This window comes from Sinocyclocheilus grahami, unplaced genomic scaffold (genome assembly GCF_001515645.1).
Source record: "Sinocyclocheilus grahami isolate Dianchi unplaced genomic scaffold, SAMN03320097.WGS_v1.1 scaffold525.1, whole genome shotgun sequence".
Lineage (NCBI taxonomy): Eukaryota > Metazoa > Chordata > Actinopteri > Cypriniformes > Cyprinidae > Sinocyclocheilus > Sinocyclocheilus grahami.
In genome coordinates, this window is record NW_015505704.1 from 36265 (window position 1) to 51598 (window position 15334).

Genomic DNA, 15334 nt, shown 5'->3' on the forward strand with positions numbered 1-15334 from the left:
GTGAGAGAGTGTGTGTGTGTGTGTGTTTGTGTGTGTGAGAGAGAGTGTTTGTGTGTGTGTGTGTGAGAGAGTGTTTGTGTGCGCGTGTGTGTGAGAGAGTGTTTGTGAGTGTGAGAGAGTGTTTGTGTGTGTGAGAGAGTGTGAGAGAGTGTTTGTGTGTGTGTGTGAGAGAGTGTTTGTGTGTGTGTGTGTGTGTGTGAGAGAGAGTGTGTGTGTGTGTGTGTGTGAGAGAGTGTGTGTGTGTGTGTGAGAGAGAGTGTTTGTGTGTGTGTGTGTGTGTGTGAGAGAGAGTGTGTGTGTGTGTGTGTGTGAGAGAGTGTGTGTGTGTGTGTGAGAGAGAGTGTTTGTGTGTGTGTGTGTGTGTGTGAGAGAGAGTGTGTGTGTGTGTGTGTGTGAGAGAGTGTGTGTGTGTGTGTGAGAGAGAGTGTTTGTGTGTGTGTGTGTGTGTGTGAGAGAGAGTGTGTGTGTGTGTGTGTGTGAGAGAGTGTGTGTGTGTGTGTGAGAGAGAGTGTTTGTGTGTGTGTGTGTGTGTGTGAGAGAGAGTGTGTGTGTGTGTGTGTGTGTGTGTGTGAGTGAGTGAGTTTGTGAGTGTGTTTGTGAGAGTGTGTGTGTTTGCATGTGCGAGTGTAAAAAAACATTACGCCTATGGAGAGTCCCATAAACAATAAAAACCATCGTGTGTGTGTGTGTGTGTGTGTGTGTGTGTGAGTGAGTGAGTTTGTGAGTGTGTTTGTGAGAGTGTGTGTGTTTGCATGTGCGAGTGTAAAAAAACATTACGCCTATGGAGAGTCCCATAAACAATAAAAACCATCGTGTGTGTGTGTGTGTGTGTGTGTGTGTGTGAGTGAGTGAGTTTGTGAGTGTGTTTGTGAGAGTGTGTGTGTTTGCATGTGCGAGTGTAAAAAAACATTACGCCTATGGAGAGTCCCATAAACAATAAAAACCATCGTGTGTGTGTGTGTGTGTGTGTGTGTGTGTGCTGCAGGTACGAGTGGCAGGGGAAGATCGAGGAGGACAGTGAAGTTCTTCTGGTCAGTTTCAGCTCTTTCTCTGCTCTATTTCTCCATTGTTATTTATTTATCATGTTTTATTATTCAGCCTCAAAAAAATCAAATGACGCTGCATCGGGCTGGGCGATATAGCTAAAAAATGTATCAACGATATAATGTTTCATATTGTTCGCTATCAATATTTTTTATAACCTTTTTTAAAACAAAGAGCGATAGAAAATTTTAACCACTGTATTTTTAAATTAACCCAGTTTATTGAGACAAACAACAAATATATTTTTTGTTTTAACAGTCACACAACACACAATAAAAATTAAACAAATATCTAATTTCTAATGTTTTATGCAGATTAAATAAGTCTTAAGGAAACTTTTGTCTTGTCTCCCGAGGGCGCAATGAGCAAAATAATGCAGCACATAATGTCAACGCAGGGAAATAACTGTCTATAAAAAAACATGCATTTCGTCTAATTTAACTCATATAAATCAAATATAATTTCGTAAATTGCATAAACAATTATGAACAAAACAGCATCATGTATTTATGCATTGCTTAATCGAAAGAGCCGAAGCACCGATCACACAGACTGCATTTAAAAACATGAGACGCAGTGAAAAGGAATAAACCTCCACAAGTTCGTGACGTGTTTTCTAAAAGTTTAAACTGTTTTAACTGTGCATGTCTACTTCTCTTGTGTGAGACACGAGTGCAGCAGTCGTATTTGTCCATCTAAAAATGCGCTGAATATGCATCTGTGTGAATGGCTTGGTTTCGGTTTTAACCTAATCAATATCTTCTCCGCACTGAGCTTCTATATTTCTCTAATATTTTGAATGAATAAGGGAGACATACAGAATGTGCAGATCTGTTTCTGCAATCAGGACCTACATTTAAAGACATTTGTCTCACTAGACAACCTTCAGAAAACATAATGCACACAAATGAGAAGAATCCTGTTCATTTAGAGATGTTAAATATATGATAACACAACAATGGTGGAAAATTGCGTTCATTTATATGTATTCATCTACACTAATGTGCTTTTCAGAGCTTGAATCATGGTGTGATAAATGCATACAAACAAGTGTTTTTACATGTTTTTTTCCAGATGATTAAGACGAGAAGTTCAAAGATCCCTGCTCTTGCTGAATATGTCCGGTATCAGCTACAAAAACACACTCTGCTTCTCTTTGAAGAATTGCTCTGCTACATGCAGAAGCTAAATAATCGCAGTCTATCCAGTGAAACTCCTCATCATTTCTGCAGCTGTGTTTGGTTCTGACACGCTTCGGCTTTCATCTGAACACACAGCAGTGTTGAGTGAGTAAAGGTGAGTGTGTTGTTTGTTCTGCAGGTCGAATCATCCGTATGAAGTGGCCGAGGTCATCAGTTTACCCATCGATCAGGGAAACCCGCCGTATCTCAAGTGGATCGGAGACACCGTGCCCGAGTGAAGCGGCGTCAAAATACAGGAATACTGCATCGCAGATTTTGTTTTCATCGTTTGAGTTCTGTTTCTCTCCAACATAAAATGTACTGTGCAACTGCAGTGACTATTACAGATTTTGTTACAAACTTAAAAGTTTGATTTGATCTGCATTAAAAGGTTGCAATCAGCAAAATGCATTTGTTTGCGTCTCATTTACCTTTTATCTTTTTTACAGAGTGTGGTTTGTTCTGGGTGTTCGGTTTGAGTCAAAGGAAGTCTTTTGTTTAGCTCACTGAAAATAACACAGTAGTGACTTACTGCAAAATAAACCCTGATGCATGGTCCCACTTTAAACACGGGTACTTACCAAATCAATAAACGGAGATGAATTATTGATTGGGAGTGTAAATGATTTTATTCTGTGAGCAGAAAGAGTGTGGTCATATGAGAGACAGCGATGGAGGAAATGATCAGACTGTGTCAATGGTCAGTTATACAGTCTAAAGTCATTATATACAAGTAACCGAGTCACTCACAGGCCAGCCCTCCAGAAGAGCAACTATCAACAATAGCTTTTCATCTCATCTAGCGCATCCATGTGAGGAGAAGAGCAGCACTGGGTTCCCTTTGAGCCCTCAAATGTCAGTGAACACAAACACACACACTCTCTCTCTCTCTCTCTCTCTCTCACACAAACACACACACACACACACTCTCTCTCTCTCTCTCTCTCTCACACACAAACACACACACACACACACACACTCTCACACAAACACACTCTCACACAAACACACACACACTCTCACACACAAACTCTCACACAAACACACACACACACTCTCTCTCTCTCTCACACACAAACACACACACACACACACACTCTCTCTCTCTCTCTCTCTCTCTCACACACACACACACACTCTCTCTCTCACACACAAACACACACACTCTCACACACATACTCACACACTCACTCACACACACTGTCCTCTGTCAGAGACACACACACTCTCTCTCTCTCTCACACACAAACACACACACTCTCACACACAAACACACACATACTCACACACTCACTCACACACACACACTGTCCTCTGTCAGAGAAATATGTTGATCTGTTCACAGGATCTCAAACCTGATCATCAGGAAATCTTCCAACACTGTTCTTGACAAACAGATTCACTAGCTACATTTACATGCTCTCAATAATCCGTTTATCGGACTGAAACACATTAAACGCCACAAATGACTCGACTGAGCTTGATCTGATCTGATTAAAAGGGCTGCTGTACACCTGAAACAATCCCAAAACAGGAAAAAAATAAAAATTCTTAATTAGATTCAGAAATACCTTGCACGGTGCACAGATGCATGCTTGCACATGTTTTATGTCTTATGAACTGTGGCGGAGACTGAATATTTACTAAATATTTGAAAAAAAAAAATCAAGGCAAAACCAACAGTTAAACTCGAGGTAGCTGCAGTCACATTATCGCAGAGATTTCTCTGGTTCTGAACGCATCGACTGTTGCACTGCATGCACTGGAGCTTTGTTCAGAATGCATGTAATGCACATGTAAATGAATATATGAATCAGATTGCAGTGCTTAGGGTTTCAGAATCTGAAATCAGATTGGATTCATTCGGATTGTGGAAATTAGTGCATGTAAACATACTGATGTTTTCAGTACATGCACCCTCATAATGCAACTATCATGAGATTGAGGCAATATTGCTCATGTAAACACGTTACTGCATTGGGATATGTCAATAATATGGTATATTTTTAATACATATAGTACATTTTTATAGCATGGAATGTATGAATGAAATCTAGGTTTCGGGCCTTTATCATTTGTACTGCTCAGTTTCACTTCAGCAATTCAATGACATAAAGAAAACAATAAACACAAAACTGCACCAGTCACCAAACGGTCCGATATTCAGCTGCTTAGGTGGTTGCTAAGGAATTGCTATTTGGTTGTCTATGTGTTTAGGTGGTTGCTAGGGAGTTGCTATGTGGTTGTTTATGTGTTCAGGTGGTTGCTAAGGAATTGCTATGCGGTTGTCTAGGTGTTCAGGTGGTGGTTGCTATGTAGCTGTTTAGGTGTTCATGTGGTTTCTAAGGAATTGCTATTTGGTTGTCTATGTGTTTAGGTGGTTGCTAGGCAGTTGCTATGTGGTTGTTTACGTGTTCAGGTGGTTGCTAAGGAATTGCTATGCGGTTGTCTAGGTGTTCAGGTGGTTGCTATGTAGCTGTTTAGGTGTTCATGCGGTTTCTAAGGAATTGCTATTTGGTTGTCTATGTGTTTAGGTGGTTGCTAGGGAGTTGCTATGTGGTTGTTTACGTGTTCAGGTGGTTGCTAAGGAATTGCTATGCGGTTGTCTAGGTGTTCAGGTGGTGGTTGCTATGTAGTTGTTTAGGTGTTCATGTGGTTACTAAAGAGTTGCTATGTGGTTGTCTATGTGTTTAGGTGGTTGCTAGGGAGTTGCAATGTTGTTGTTTACGTGTTTAGGTGGTTCCTAAGGAATTGCTATGCGGTTGTCTAGGTGTTCAGGTGGTGGTTGCTATGTAGTTGTTTAGGTGTTCATGTGGTTACTAAAGAGTTGCTATGTGGTTGTCTATGTGTTTAGGTGGTTGCTAGGGAGTTGCTATGTGGTTGTTTACGTGTTCAGGTGGTTGCTAAGGAATTGTTATGTGGTTGTCTAGGTGTTCAGGTGGTTGCTATGTAGCTGTTTAGGTGTTCATGCGGTTACTAAGGAATTGCTATTTGGTTGTCTATGTGTTTAGGTGGTTGCTAGGGAGTTGCTATGTGGTTGTTTACGTGTTCAGGTGGTTGCTATGTGGTTGTTTACGTGTTCAGGTGGTTGCTAGGGAGTTGCTACGGGGTTGTTTACGTAATCAGGTGGTTGCTAGGGAGTTGATATGTGATTTGGTTACTCACTGGTTATACAGGTTTGAAAGTAATTTATAAAACAAAATTGCTAATGTAATTGTTAGAGGATCTATACAGGCATCTCGACTTTGTTGTTTCTACCAATAAAGTCTGATTTTGGCGTCTGGAACTTCTTGACTCGAGATTCTTATGCAAAAGAGAGAAAAAAATGGCAGTAAAAATAAGCACACTTCTTAGTGAACAATCAGAATAATGACAGGAGTGAAGAGGTTTGCTTGTGTGATGTAAACCTCGATTAAGTCCTAACTCTGATGGAAATCACATTACTGGTGCACATGCAAACACAATCAGTTTCATCACAGATGGACATACAAATAAAGAACAGGAGCAAAGGTCGTGTTTTCTGATTGGTCACAGTTGGCAGTGTTAAATGGATGGTGCATTTAATAGTCATAAATGAACATTCACATTTCACATTACAAGCAGCTGATCTCCAGGACCGAGCGTTTGTCGTCACTGTTCTCCGGCAGGTGTTTGTGTGTCCGCCGCGCTCCATTACGGACAGCTGCGGGGTCAGAGGTCGCTTCACGCCGCTCATCCATTCCCCCCGCAGCGCCGTCCTCGTGACGCCCGTTCCGGAGTTTCGTCATCTCTCGGTCTGCGTTGTGTTCTTCTACTTCGCTCACCTTCAGATGTTCCCTTCGAATCTCTTCTAGCGGTAACGCAACCATTCCCGTCCCCTGCGGCTGATCCCGGTTTTCCACGCGCCTGGAGGACCTGCACAAGGCTTTCCGGAAACCTCTTTTAAAGTTATCCGACAGAAAGCCGTACAGAATGGGATTCGCGCAACTGTTGGCGTACGAAAGAACCACGACGAAGTAATACAGCCCTCTGAACTCTCCCGGCAGGAGAACCAGCAGATTCACGATGTTTAAGACGTAAAACGGCAGCCAGCAGAAGACGAACACGGCCACGACGATCACCACCATTCGCGTGATCTTGCGCTCGGATTTCCGGCGGCGGATCGACGTGGCGCGGACTCTTCGTCCAGAGCTGCGCACTTTAACCACGATCAGCAGGTAGCAGAGACAGATGACCGTCAGAGGACCGAAGAACCCAACAGTCGCGGTATACACGATGAACGCCGCTTTCCAAACCTCCGCCGGCTCGGGCCACACGATGCTGCAGTTCCCGTCGTCCTGCAGAACTCCAGCGAACACAACCACAGGCAAAACCACCACAAAAGAAACGCCCCATACGGTGGCGTTCACCGTTTTGGCCACACGCGGTTGGCGCCACCTAGAGCACTGGAGAGGATGCACCACAGCCAGATAGCGGTCGATGCTCATCACCGTCAGACAGAAGATGCTGGTGAACTGGTTAATGGCGTCTACGGTCATGACCAGGCGACACATGAGCGATCCGAAGGGCCAGGAGAGCAGGCCGTTCTGAACGGCGAGGAACGGCAGGCCCAGCATGAAGAGCTCGTCTGCGATGGCCAGATTCAGGATGTAGATATTGGTCACCGATTCCGCCTGGGAATATCTCAGCACGATGTGGATGACCAGAGTGTTTCCGATCAGACCCACGACGCAGACGGCGATGTAGACGAGAGGGATGAGGATCCCGGCGACTCCCGGCGTGTAATCCGGAGTTCGGCCGCCGGTCCAGTTCTCCGTCGGAAACAGAAACGGAGGAGGGAAGGTTTGGTTGGGAATCACGGAGGAGGAGGAGGCATTAGTCCACACTGGAGCTCCTGCTGCGGAGGGAGGTGAAAGATCTCGATGTACCTCCATCGGTTTAAGAGAGATTGAGCCTTACAGCGATCAACTGCTGCCCATCTGATCTACGAGTGAGACAGAATACTGGTTACTCAATGGGTCTACACAGACAGACAGATTTAAAGAAATAATTAAACCCCAAAATTATCCTGGCAAAATGTGTGACTTTTCCATAAAGCTAGCATACAGTGACCATGTCTGTTAAACCAGACCCAAAACATCATCACAGTAGTGCATATAGACTAAAAAAACTGTACTTTCATTTTCGAAAGGCACGCCTTTTTACCTTATTAATCAATATTGCATATTACAGTTTGAAAGGATACTGACCCAGTGACATTTGTACCATTACCAAAAATTCACCAAGGTTTTATGATGGCATATAGGCGCCTGTATATTTTTTGATAGCATGCTTCATTAAGTGATATATACCAGTCTAATAGACTCTTGTTTCTGTCACAGAATAAAAACATTAAAAAGTAATATGTGACTTTTTATCTCACAATTCAGACTTTTCTCTCATATTTGCGATTACATGTTATAAACTCTTAACTGCGAGTTTCACAATTTTGAGTCTTTTACCCTCAGAAGTGAGTTTATATCTGACAATTCTCTTGAAATTCTGACAGTTCACGTTTCACAGTTGTTGTTGTTTTTTGTTTCCACCATATAATAAAATATAGGTACAAGGTTTTGTCTCACAGTTCTGACTTTATATTTCTCAATTCTGAGGAAAAAGTCTGAATTGTGCGATGTAAGCTCAGAACTGTGAGCAAAACTTCTGAAGTGTAGGATAAAAAGTCACAATTACCTTTATTTTTTTCATAGCTTCTATACCATTTACTTCAACTACAAAAATCAGCTTTTTACCCTAAAATGTACTAATAACCACCATAACAATACAGGTGTTAAATTAATTGTAAGTGTTAATAAAATATGGCCAGTACTCAGATAGTGTAGTGTCATACAGTATCAAAATGTAACACAAAAACTAATGTACATTCATGAAAATATAAAGAAACAAAACCATTTATATAAATAATAATCTTATGTGATGTACCATGCATATTTTCCAAAAAACATAAATTTGACAGAAAAATGGCATATAATGCAATGGATTTTGCAGTAACTTACAGCATTTTTGCAGTTTCTCTCTGTAAATTGTTGAAATTATGACAAACTAAGTTGAAATTATGACATACTAAGTCATAATTACGAGATAAACATACAAAACGACGACGGCAAAATTATGACAGCATGTAGAAATTATGAGATAAAAAGGCAAAAATTGACTATATCATAATTTTGAATTTTTGATTTTGAACTTAGTATGTCATAATTGTGACTTTATCGCATAATGACTTTTTGTCATAAGTTAAACTTTTTAAACTTAACTGACTTGTCAATTTCATCTTTTAAAGTCATAATTTTGACTTTTTTTTATCTCATAATCATGACTTTTTATTTCAAATTCGACGTTTTATCTCAATTTTGACTTATCTCATAATTTTGACTGTAATCATTTCAACTTAGTATGTTAATTACAACATTTAAATTGATAATTTTGACACTTTATTGCAGAATATGATCCAGCGTCAAAATTTTTATCTCATAATTATGACTTAATGTCAATTTATCATGTTTAAACTCAAATATTACTTAGTATGTCTATTTTAACTTTTGAAGTCATAATTTCGACATGTCATAATTACAGATGTTTCTGGAAGATATTGATCATAGGCCTCGCTGATCTGAACTTATGCACCTCAGTTTCTGAATGAACATTGCCAAAATTCACCACGATTAACGCATTAGGTAAAGGACTTTCAGCACAAGACTAGGTAAAGACTTATTGCGTGAACTGAATGGTGACTAATAATGAGGTTCTGCAGTCATTTAGAGTGGATGAGTAAATCATGATCAAGATCAGGAACATGCATTAGGAGAATAAATTGAGCCCACTTTGATTTCTTGCTGATTTTAGTGCCCAACTTACAGATGGATGTTTTAGAAACATCTCATGCATAAGGACCGGCGATTAATCATCCCTCCTGTGTGTTTTTGTGGATCTTTTATGCGTCAGTTTTTCTCTTTCTGCAGGTAAAAAGTCACCCAGCTTCACCTCTTCCATCCATTATGATCTAAACGCTCTTACAGTAATTTACTCTAGAGTTCTGTGCATTATTTTCTCTACTGACATTTACAACTAAAAGAGACGCAGAGAAGTTAAAGACCTCATCTGATGACGTGCATTAAAGGTGATTACTGCACACACACACACACACACTCACTCTCTCTCTCACACACACACACACACACACACAATAGAGAAAAACATCTAGTGTTTGTGTCCACAAAGAGACATCAGCAGCAGTAAACTATGCAAACACCTTCATCATCATCATCATCATCATCATCATCATGTGTGCATGAATGTGAATCTTGGTAAATAAGATTTATGGTGCAACACAAAGACCAGGATTTGCACACACACACACACACACACACACAGAGTTCAGTACAAGTGAAGGGAAGGGCATCTTGTCACCGTGGAAACGACCTGGTCAAAGACCATAAGACCATAAAAGACAAAAGAAGACGAACAAACACACACACACACACACACACACACGTTGAGAGTGAGATTAGACCTTTTCATTATCTGAGCACAATGACTGTCAGTGGAACAGCTCAAGACTAAAGAGACGAGACGCTTTACAGCGCGACGTTAGCGTAAATAACCTGGCAGCAGGTGTTTCCCAGATAGCATGGTGACATTGATACAGTGTTGAGTTTTGATCCAAACCATCATTTTGGTTGAGATTGACATTTCAATGTTTAGTGTATGTTGGATCAACACTGACATTTTGATGAAAATCGGCAGCACACATGGGTAAAGACAGTGAGATTGAGCTAACAGTGATTTGTAGTTGATGAGCACAAGATGATGCATGCATGTGTCTCTGCAGAACACTAGTGGCTGTGTCTCAATCAGTGGGGTGTGTCAAACCATGATGGGCATTTTCCATTGCTTTAGGCGATTTGCTCTAATCCACTGGGGGCTTGGGTTCAGGTAAACGCCCATTTTGGTTTTGCATGTGCACTTCTCAGTAGTCTACTGATGCTTCCTAATTAGAAAGAAAACACAGGTGCATCCTATACCGAAGTCTTGTTTGTTGAACCGCCTCACATGCATGACTCTGGGTTTCAAACAATGGTACATCTATCATAATATTTCTCTGTTCCTCTGTTTTTGCGTGCTTATTATTTGCATTTGATTTATTGTTACTGAATCTAATAGGATACATTAATTTAAAAACGTTAGTGTTTGAATAAACCATCCATTTTTGTACATTCTTAAAAAGTGCAGGCATTTTGCTTTAGTAATATTTATTAGGAATTTTCTGATTAAAGTTCAAACAATATTAAACAGATTTATTGTAGTGCAAGTGACATGAACGTTGACATGGCTCACATATTGCATCTATTACTCAATGCTGGCAGATTCTGAAAAAGGTGAAAAAGATTTCCCCAAACTTCGAAATGGTCAGAAATATTAAGGTTGTTTCAGCATTAACTCGACAGCACTATTTTATGTTAACATTTCAATTGTATTTCAAGTGTTTTATCAAAAGTGATTTAAAACCAGCATCACATTAGCATTGATCGAACGATATTACCAATTATATTTTATATTAATCTCAATATTGATTCAACAGCAGTGATATAGCATCAACATCAGAGTGTAATGTTGATTTACTGACATTGATTATGTTTGTTCATTTCAATGTTAATTCTACAGCATTCTATCATAGTGTAACATTGATTCAATGGATTTATTTTTATTGTTTGGTTGAAATCTCACCATTGTTTCAGCATTAATTGCGGGCGCCAAAGTGTTATTGAACCAACATCTCTTCATAACATCGATTCAGTGACATTTTCATTGTTTAAAAAAAAAATCTCATCAGTTTCAGCCTTAATTGTGGATGCAAAAGTGATATTATTCCAACACCCCTTTGTAACATTAATTCAATGCAGCTATTAATAATTGAAATGATATTAATAATGACATTATTTCAATGCGTGTTAAAAGTCAACATTAGTTTTAATTTATGTTTCTGCTCTTATTGATGGTGATTCATCAGTCATAACGTCATTCTGAAGAAATAAATGCCTTTCGAATCATCCCCTCGGGCTTTGCTTCAGCTGACGTCATCGATCGCTCTTATTGATCAACCGGCTTCATTTAAAGAGACTTTTACTATCAGCTCATCATGGAGAAAATCAACTACCATCCTTTATTCTCATTTAACATCTTGAGTGACTCAGAAATAAGTCATAAGTTACAGAAGAAAAATGACCCTGTCACGTTAAAGGCACAGTTCACCCCAAAATGAGCATTTTGTCAGCATTTACTCATCTTCATGTTGTTTCAAACCTGTCTGAGTTCTGTGTTGAACACAAAACTTATTTTGAAGAGTGTTGGTAAGTTGCTGGTCACCTTATGCAAAGAGAATATACTGTATAGATGTGCATGTGTATAAATATATTGAACATATATTTAGCTACTCGTGCAGTATATATACACACATATATGGAAATATATATTTCTTATGTTTAACAATTATTTATATATAGTATACACGTTTCATATTTTAAAACATACCTTGTTTACAATAGCATGTGCACACCTGATCATACTAAAGCATGAAAAGCACATACTTTTGTCTTCATTTCTAAATATATTTGTATTTATCAATATTGAGCCATACATTGTCAATGCATATATATTGCTGTATATTGCGAAATGCATGCACTGCTTTCCTATTTATGGAAATGTAGTATGTAATATATCACATTATATACCCATATATGTTTGTTACACAAGGGTCCCCATTGATTTTCATTGTTTTTTGCCCCGTGTTATGTCATTCAATGGCTACCTGCAACTGTTTGGTTACCAACATTCTTCAAAATATCCTCTTTTGTGTTTAACAGCTGAAAGAAACGTGAGGGTGAGTAGATGATGAACTATCCGTTTAACTTTAAAGTGATGAATGAATGTGTGGATATGTTTGTAATAATGAAAAAAGGCAGCAACACACTTTCTGCTGTTGAACTGAACGGAGTTTGAGAGCCGATGAAGGATCAACAGGAGCCAGAGCGTCAGAGGTTAAAGCTTTATTGCTTTATTGTTCCTCCTCCATCGCTCAAAGTGAATCGAGCGGCTGCAGTGTGAACAGCTGTGCAGGTTAATGTGGATTAATGGCACCTCTGGGAACAAAAGCTCCAGCCGTTCTGATCTCAGTCAGTCTGCTGCCATTGAAAAAGCCTTTCACCAGAATCCATCACAAACAGCTGAAATGCCAGCGCGTTCAGCGACCATTCATCACTGCGCAATTAGTATTAGTTCATCTAAGCTCAAAACATCTCATGTGAGAATTCAACACATTTGAGAAAGAATTAAGTGCATCTACTGTACAACGGATAATAATCTGATTCTACATTCACATCCAGATGTGTTTGCCTATTTTTTCACACATATAAACAGAAAACCTAATTCTATGCAACTGGTTTTTAAAGGAATCCTTCAGGTTCGACATGATCAATGACCTGCTGTCGACAACCACAGAAAATCATCCCAAAACAAGCACAATTCTGTTCAAAATAATGAAAACAGACCTTGTTTATTAATGACCACAAGCATTATTTTAAGTGAAGTTAACACTCACTAACCTCTTCTGCAACTCCGGCCATAAGTAGTTAAATCACATAAACCTGGCAAATTTTGTAAGTTAATCTGTTTAGACAATTTAAAGCTCAAAAAATAAATATTGGTGCACCTAAGTGATTTAACAAAACATACATGTTATATTTCTGCATCTACATCCGCTGGAATGTGTTAAAAGTGCAGTACTATAAACATGCCTTTTAATAGTTTTTACACATTAAGATCACTGAACCCTGATGAAATCAATCAGTGTATTTCCTCATTAGTAGAGATATGTATCTTCGTAATAACATTAGCACTGGAAGTGAATTTACTCAAACGGATGACAGAACAGCTGAGACACACCATTTATAAAGTGATATAAATGAATGCGCAGCTAACAGAAACAATGTTATTGATCAGGGTCTCGCTTCAGATCTGATCACATTGTTGACATTGAACCTAAATGATATGAAAATGAAAATGAATGACCAGATTTTAAATTCCGCTTAGATACAGTTCAGTTTCGTTATTGTTAATTAAAACTAAAACAGTTTTTGTTCATTGAAATAAATCTGAAATAAAGTAAAATATAAACATTAGATGTAAATCCTCAATGAAAGTTGACTCGGCAGCTAAATGAAAATGTTTTAATAAAGACGTACTAAAATGACTTTCGCTGGAATTAAAAGTAAATCTAAAAAGAAGTATTAAAAAATGAGAACTAATAAAATGCCAAAAGCACATAACGATATTACTAAAACTTAGGAAAGGAAAAAAGGCCTAAAATTACAAAAGCTGAAATAAAAATAAATCTAAAATAAAAAAAGCTAATAGAAATGACAAAAGCGCATAACAACATTACTAAAATGAACTAAAAGCTGAAAATATAAATAAAAATAAATTATTCATAAATACTTTAATCAATACTAAAATAACACTGATTCAGTTGCTTATACTGGCTGTTTCTTTGTTTTGTGTACTTTTTTATTATAATCTTTATTTTCTCTTTTTTTTTCAGTTCATCATAACTATCGACCAGAAATTGTTTAATATATCGATGTACCAACATTTGTCACATCAATAAAGCCCACTGAGACAGACAGACAGAACTGCAGTGTTCAGCTGATTCCTCCTCACTCACTGTAAGGAAAGAAATCAATGAACACACCAAGAACAAACTCAGCACGTTCTCAACATACTCCTGCTTCAGAGTCGCTTCCGCTCGTGTTATGCTCGAATGATTTCAAACAGGCCTGCAGTGCAATAACTCAACAGCTCATTGAAGTCTGCATCCTTCAGATCAGCATTCAGCTGCTCGTATGAAAAGCTTCTGATCAGTTTTAACACAGACTGGTTCTGCTGTCAGCTGGAGGTCTCGATCGGTTCGTCTCGATCTAGAACGCTGAATTTCTCAAAATAGTCATGAGAATCATGCCAGGGATGATTATAACAGTACTCTGGATTAGTTACTCTGTATCTCAGCAGTAAGTGCTCAAAAATGGATTTCATCCACGTTAGTAACCACATCTTTGTTTGTGTTAAATCCATATCCATAAATGCAGGATGAGCATAGGGACTCCTGAGTGACATGATGGCACTGAGAATCAATAGATTAATTATCAGACCTTATAAGTAAACAGCCTTTGGCACTGGTCCAGTTTTTCGGCAGTAAGCGGATCAGTCAGCTTTTGCAGTTATTAAAAATCCCCAGAGAGAAAACTGACATGTACAGGTCAATGCTAATTTTGACAGCAAATTTTTATTTAGTTTTAGTCATAGTCTTTTGACTAAAATGCCATTTAGTTTTAGTCATATTGTAGTCACCTGAAATGTTTTTAGTTTTAGTCGACTAAATATCATAAGAGTTTAGTCAACTAAATCTACAGTAAATTAAGTCGGCTAAAATATAATGGGTTTAGTTACAGTGTAACGCATTTATTAAGCACTCCTTATATAGTTTTGATATTAAGGTTTTATCATGATATCATGACCATATTCGTCATTCTTTCAAGCAGACATATTTATTTCTATAAATAAAGTTAGATTAATCTTTAGGACTACTAATGTTTTTCAGTCAAGAGATTTTCTGTCTTTCTTTTGTTGCTTGATTAACATCAATGACTCGGACAATAGCAACTAAATTAGGCTGCTGTCCCTTTAAAACTGAATGCACGGATGCAATGTACTGATACACGTTCTTCCTACTGTTCACCTTCACTTAAGACGTAATCAACTGTGTTTACGTGAATACTCGTCAAAACGGACAATTCTTCATAATTTTGTGTGTAATTCTCCGTTCATGCGACGCGAAAGAGTACTCGCGCGCTGTGAGAGGCGCTTTCTGTGTGTGTGCTTCAGTGTCTGCGCTCTGAAAACCAGACCGAAATGAGTTCTCTCTTGCGTCGTCACATTTATCCATATGTCTGCTCTTCTCTTACTCCCACATTTTGAACATTTTATGAGACGTGCAGCGAAGTGTATTTTAGCTTATGTCC

At 38.7% G+C, this 15334-nt stretch overlaps 2 protein-coding genes and 1 long non-coding RNA gene across 3 annotated transcripts in view; 2 read left to right on the forward strand and 1 right to left on the reverse strand.

Annotated features, from left to right (window-relative positions):
* LOC107555105 (protein CutA homolog) overlaps nucleotides 1-2626 on the forward strand; it is a 5270-nt gene extending 2644 nt beyond the window's left edge. Inside the window, exons 4-6 of the mRNA XM_016237795.1 lie at nucleotides 986-1031; nucleotides 2119-2168; nucleotides 2365-2626. Coding sequence (XP_016093281.1) covers nucleotides 986-1031; nucleotides 2119-2168; nucleotides 2365-2464 — 196 coding nt within the window. The 3' untranslated portion in view covers nucleotides 2465-2626. The remainder of the gene's footprint in view (nucleotides 1-985; nucleotides 1032-2118; nucleotides 2169-2364) is intronic.
* Nucleotides 2627-4527: 1901 nt separating this feature from the next.
* Nucleotides 4528-5276, forward strand: LOC107555106 (uncharacterized). The gene is made up of 3 exons (XR_001605137.1): nucleotides 4528-4843; nucleotides 5080-5163; nucleotides 5237-5276. It is a non-coding gene; the product is annotated as an uncharacterized lncRNA (long non-coding RNA).
* A 77-nt stretch (nucleotides 5277-5353) lies between these two features.
* Nucleotides 5354-7505, reverse strand: LOC107555103 (somatostatin receptor type 5). The gene has a single exon (XM_016237793.1). The coding sequence runs from the start codon at nucleotides 7136-7138 to the stop codon at nucleotides 5819-5821; it is 1320 nt and encodes a 439-aa protein (XP_016093279.1). The 5' UTR covers nucleotides 7139-7505; the 3' UTR covers nucleotides 5354-5818.
* Between the last annotated feature and the right edge of the window lie 7829 nt (nucleotides 7506-15334).

Bases quoted from the DNA above. Each gene is read 5' to 3' on its own strand.
- LOC107555103 (XM_016237793.1), bottom strand. From the start codon at position 7,138: ATGGAGGTACATCGAGATCTTTCACCTCCCTCCGCAGCAGGAGCTCCA.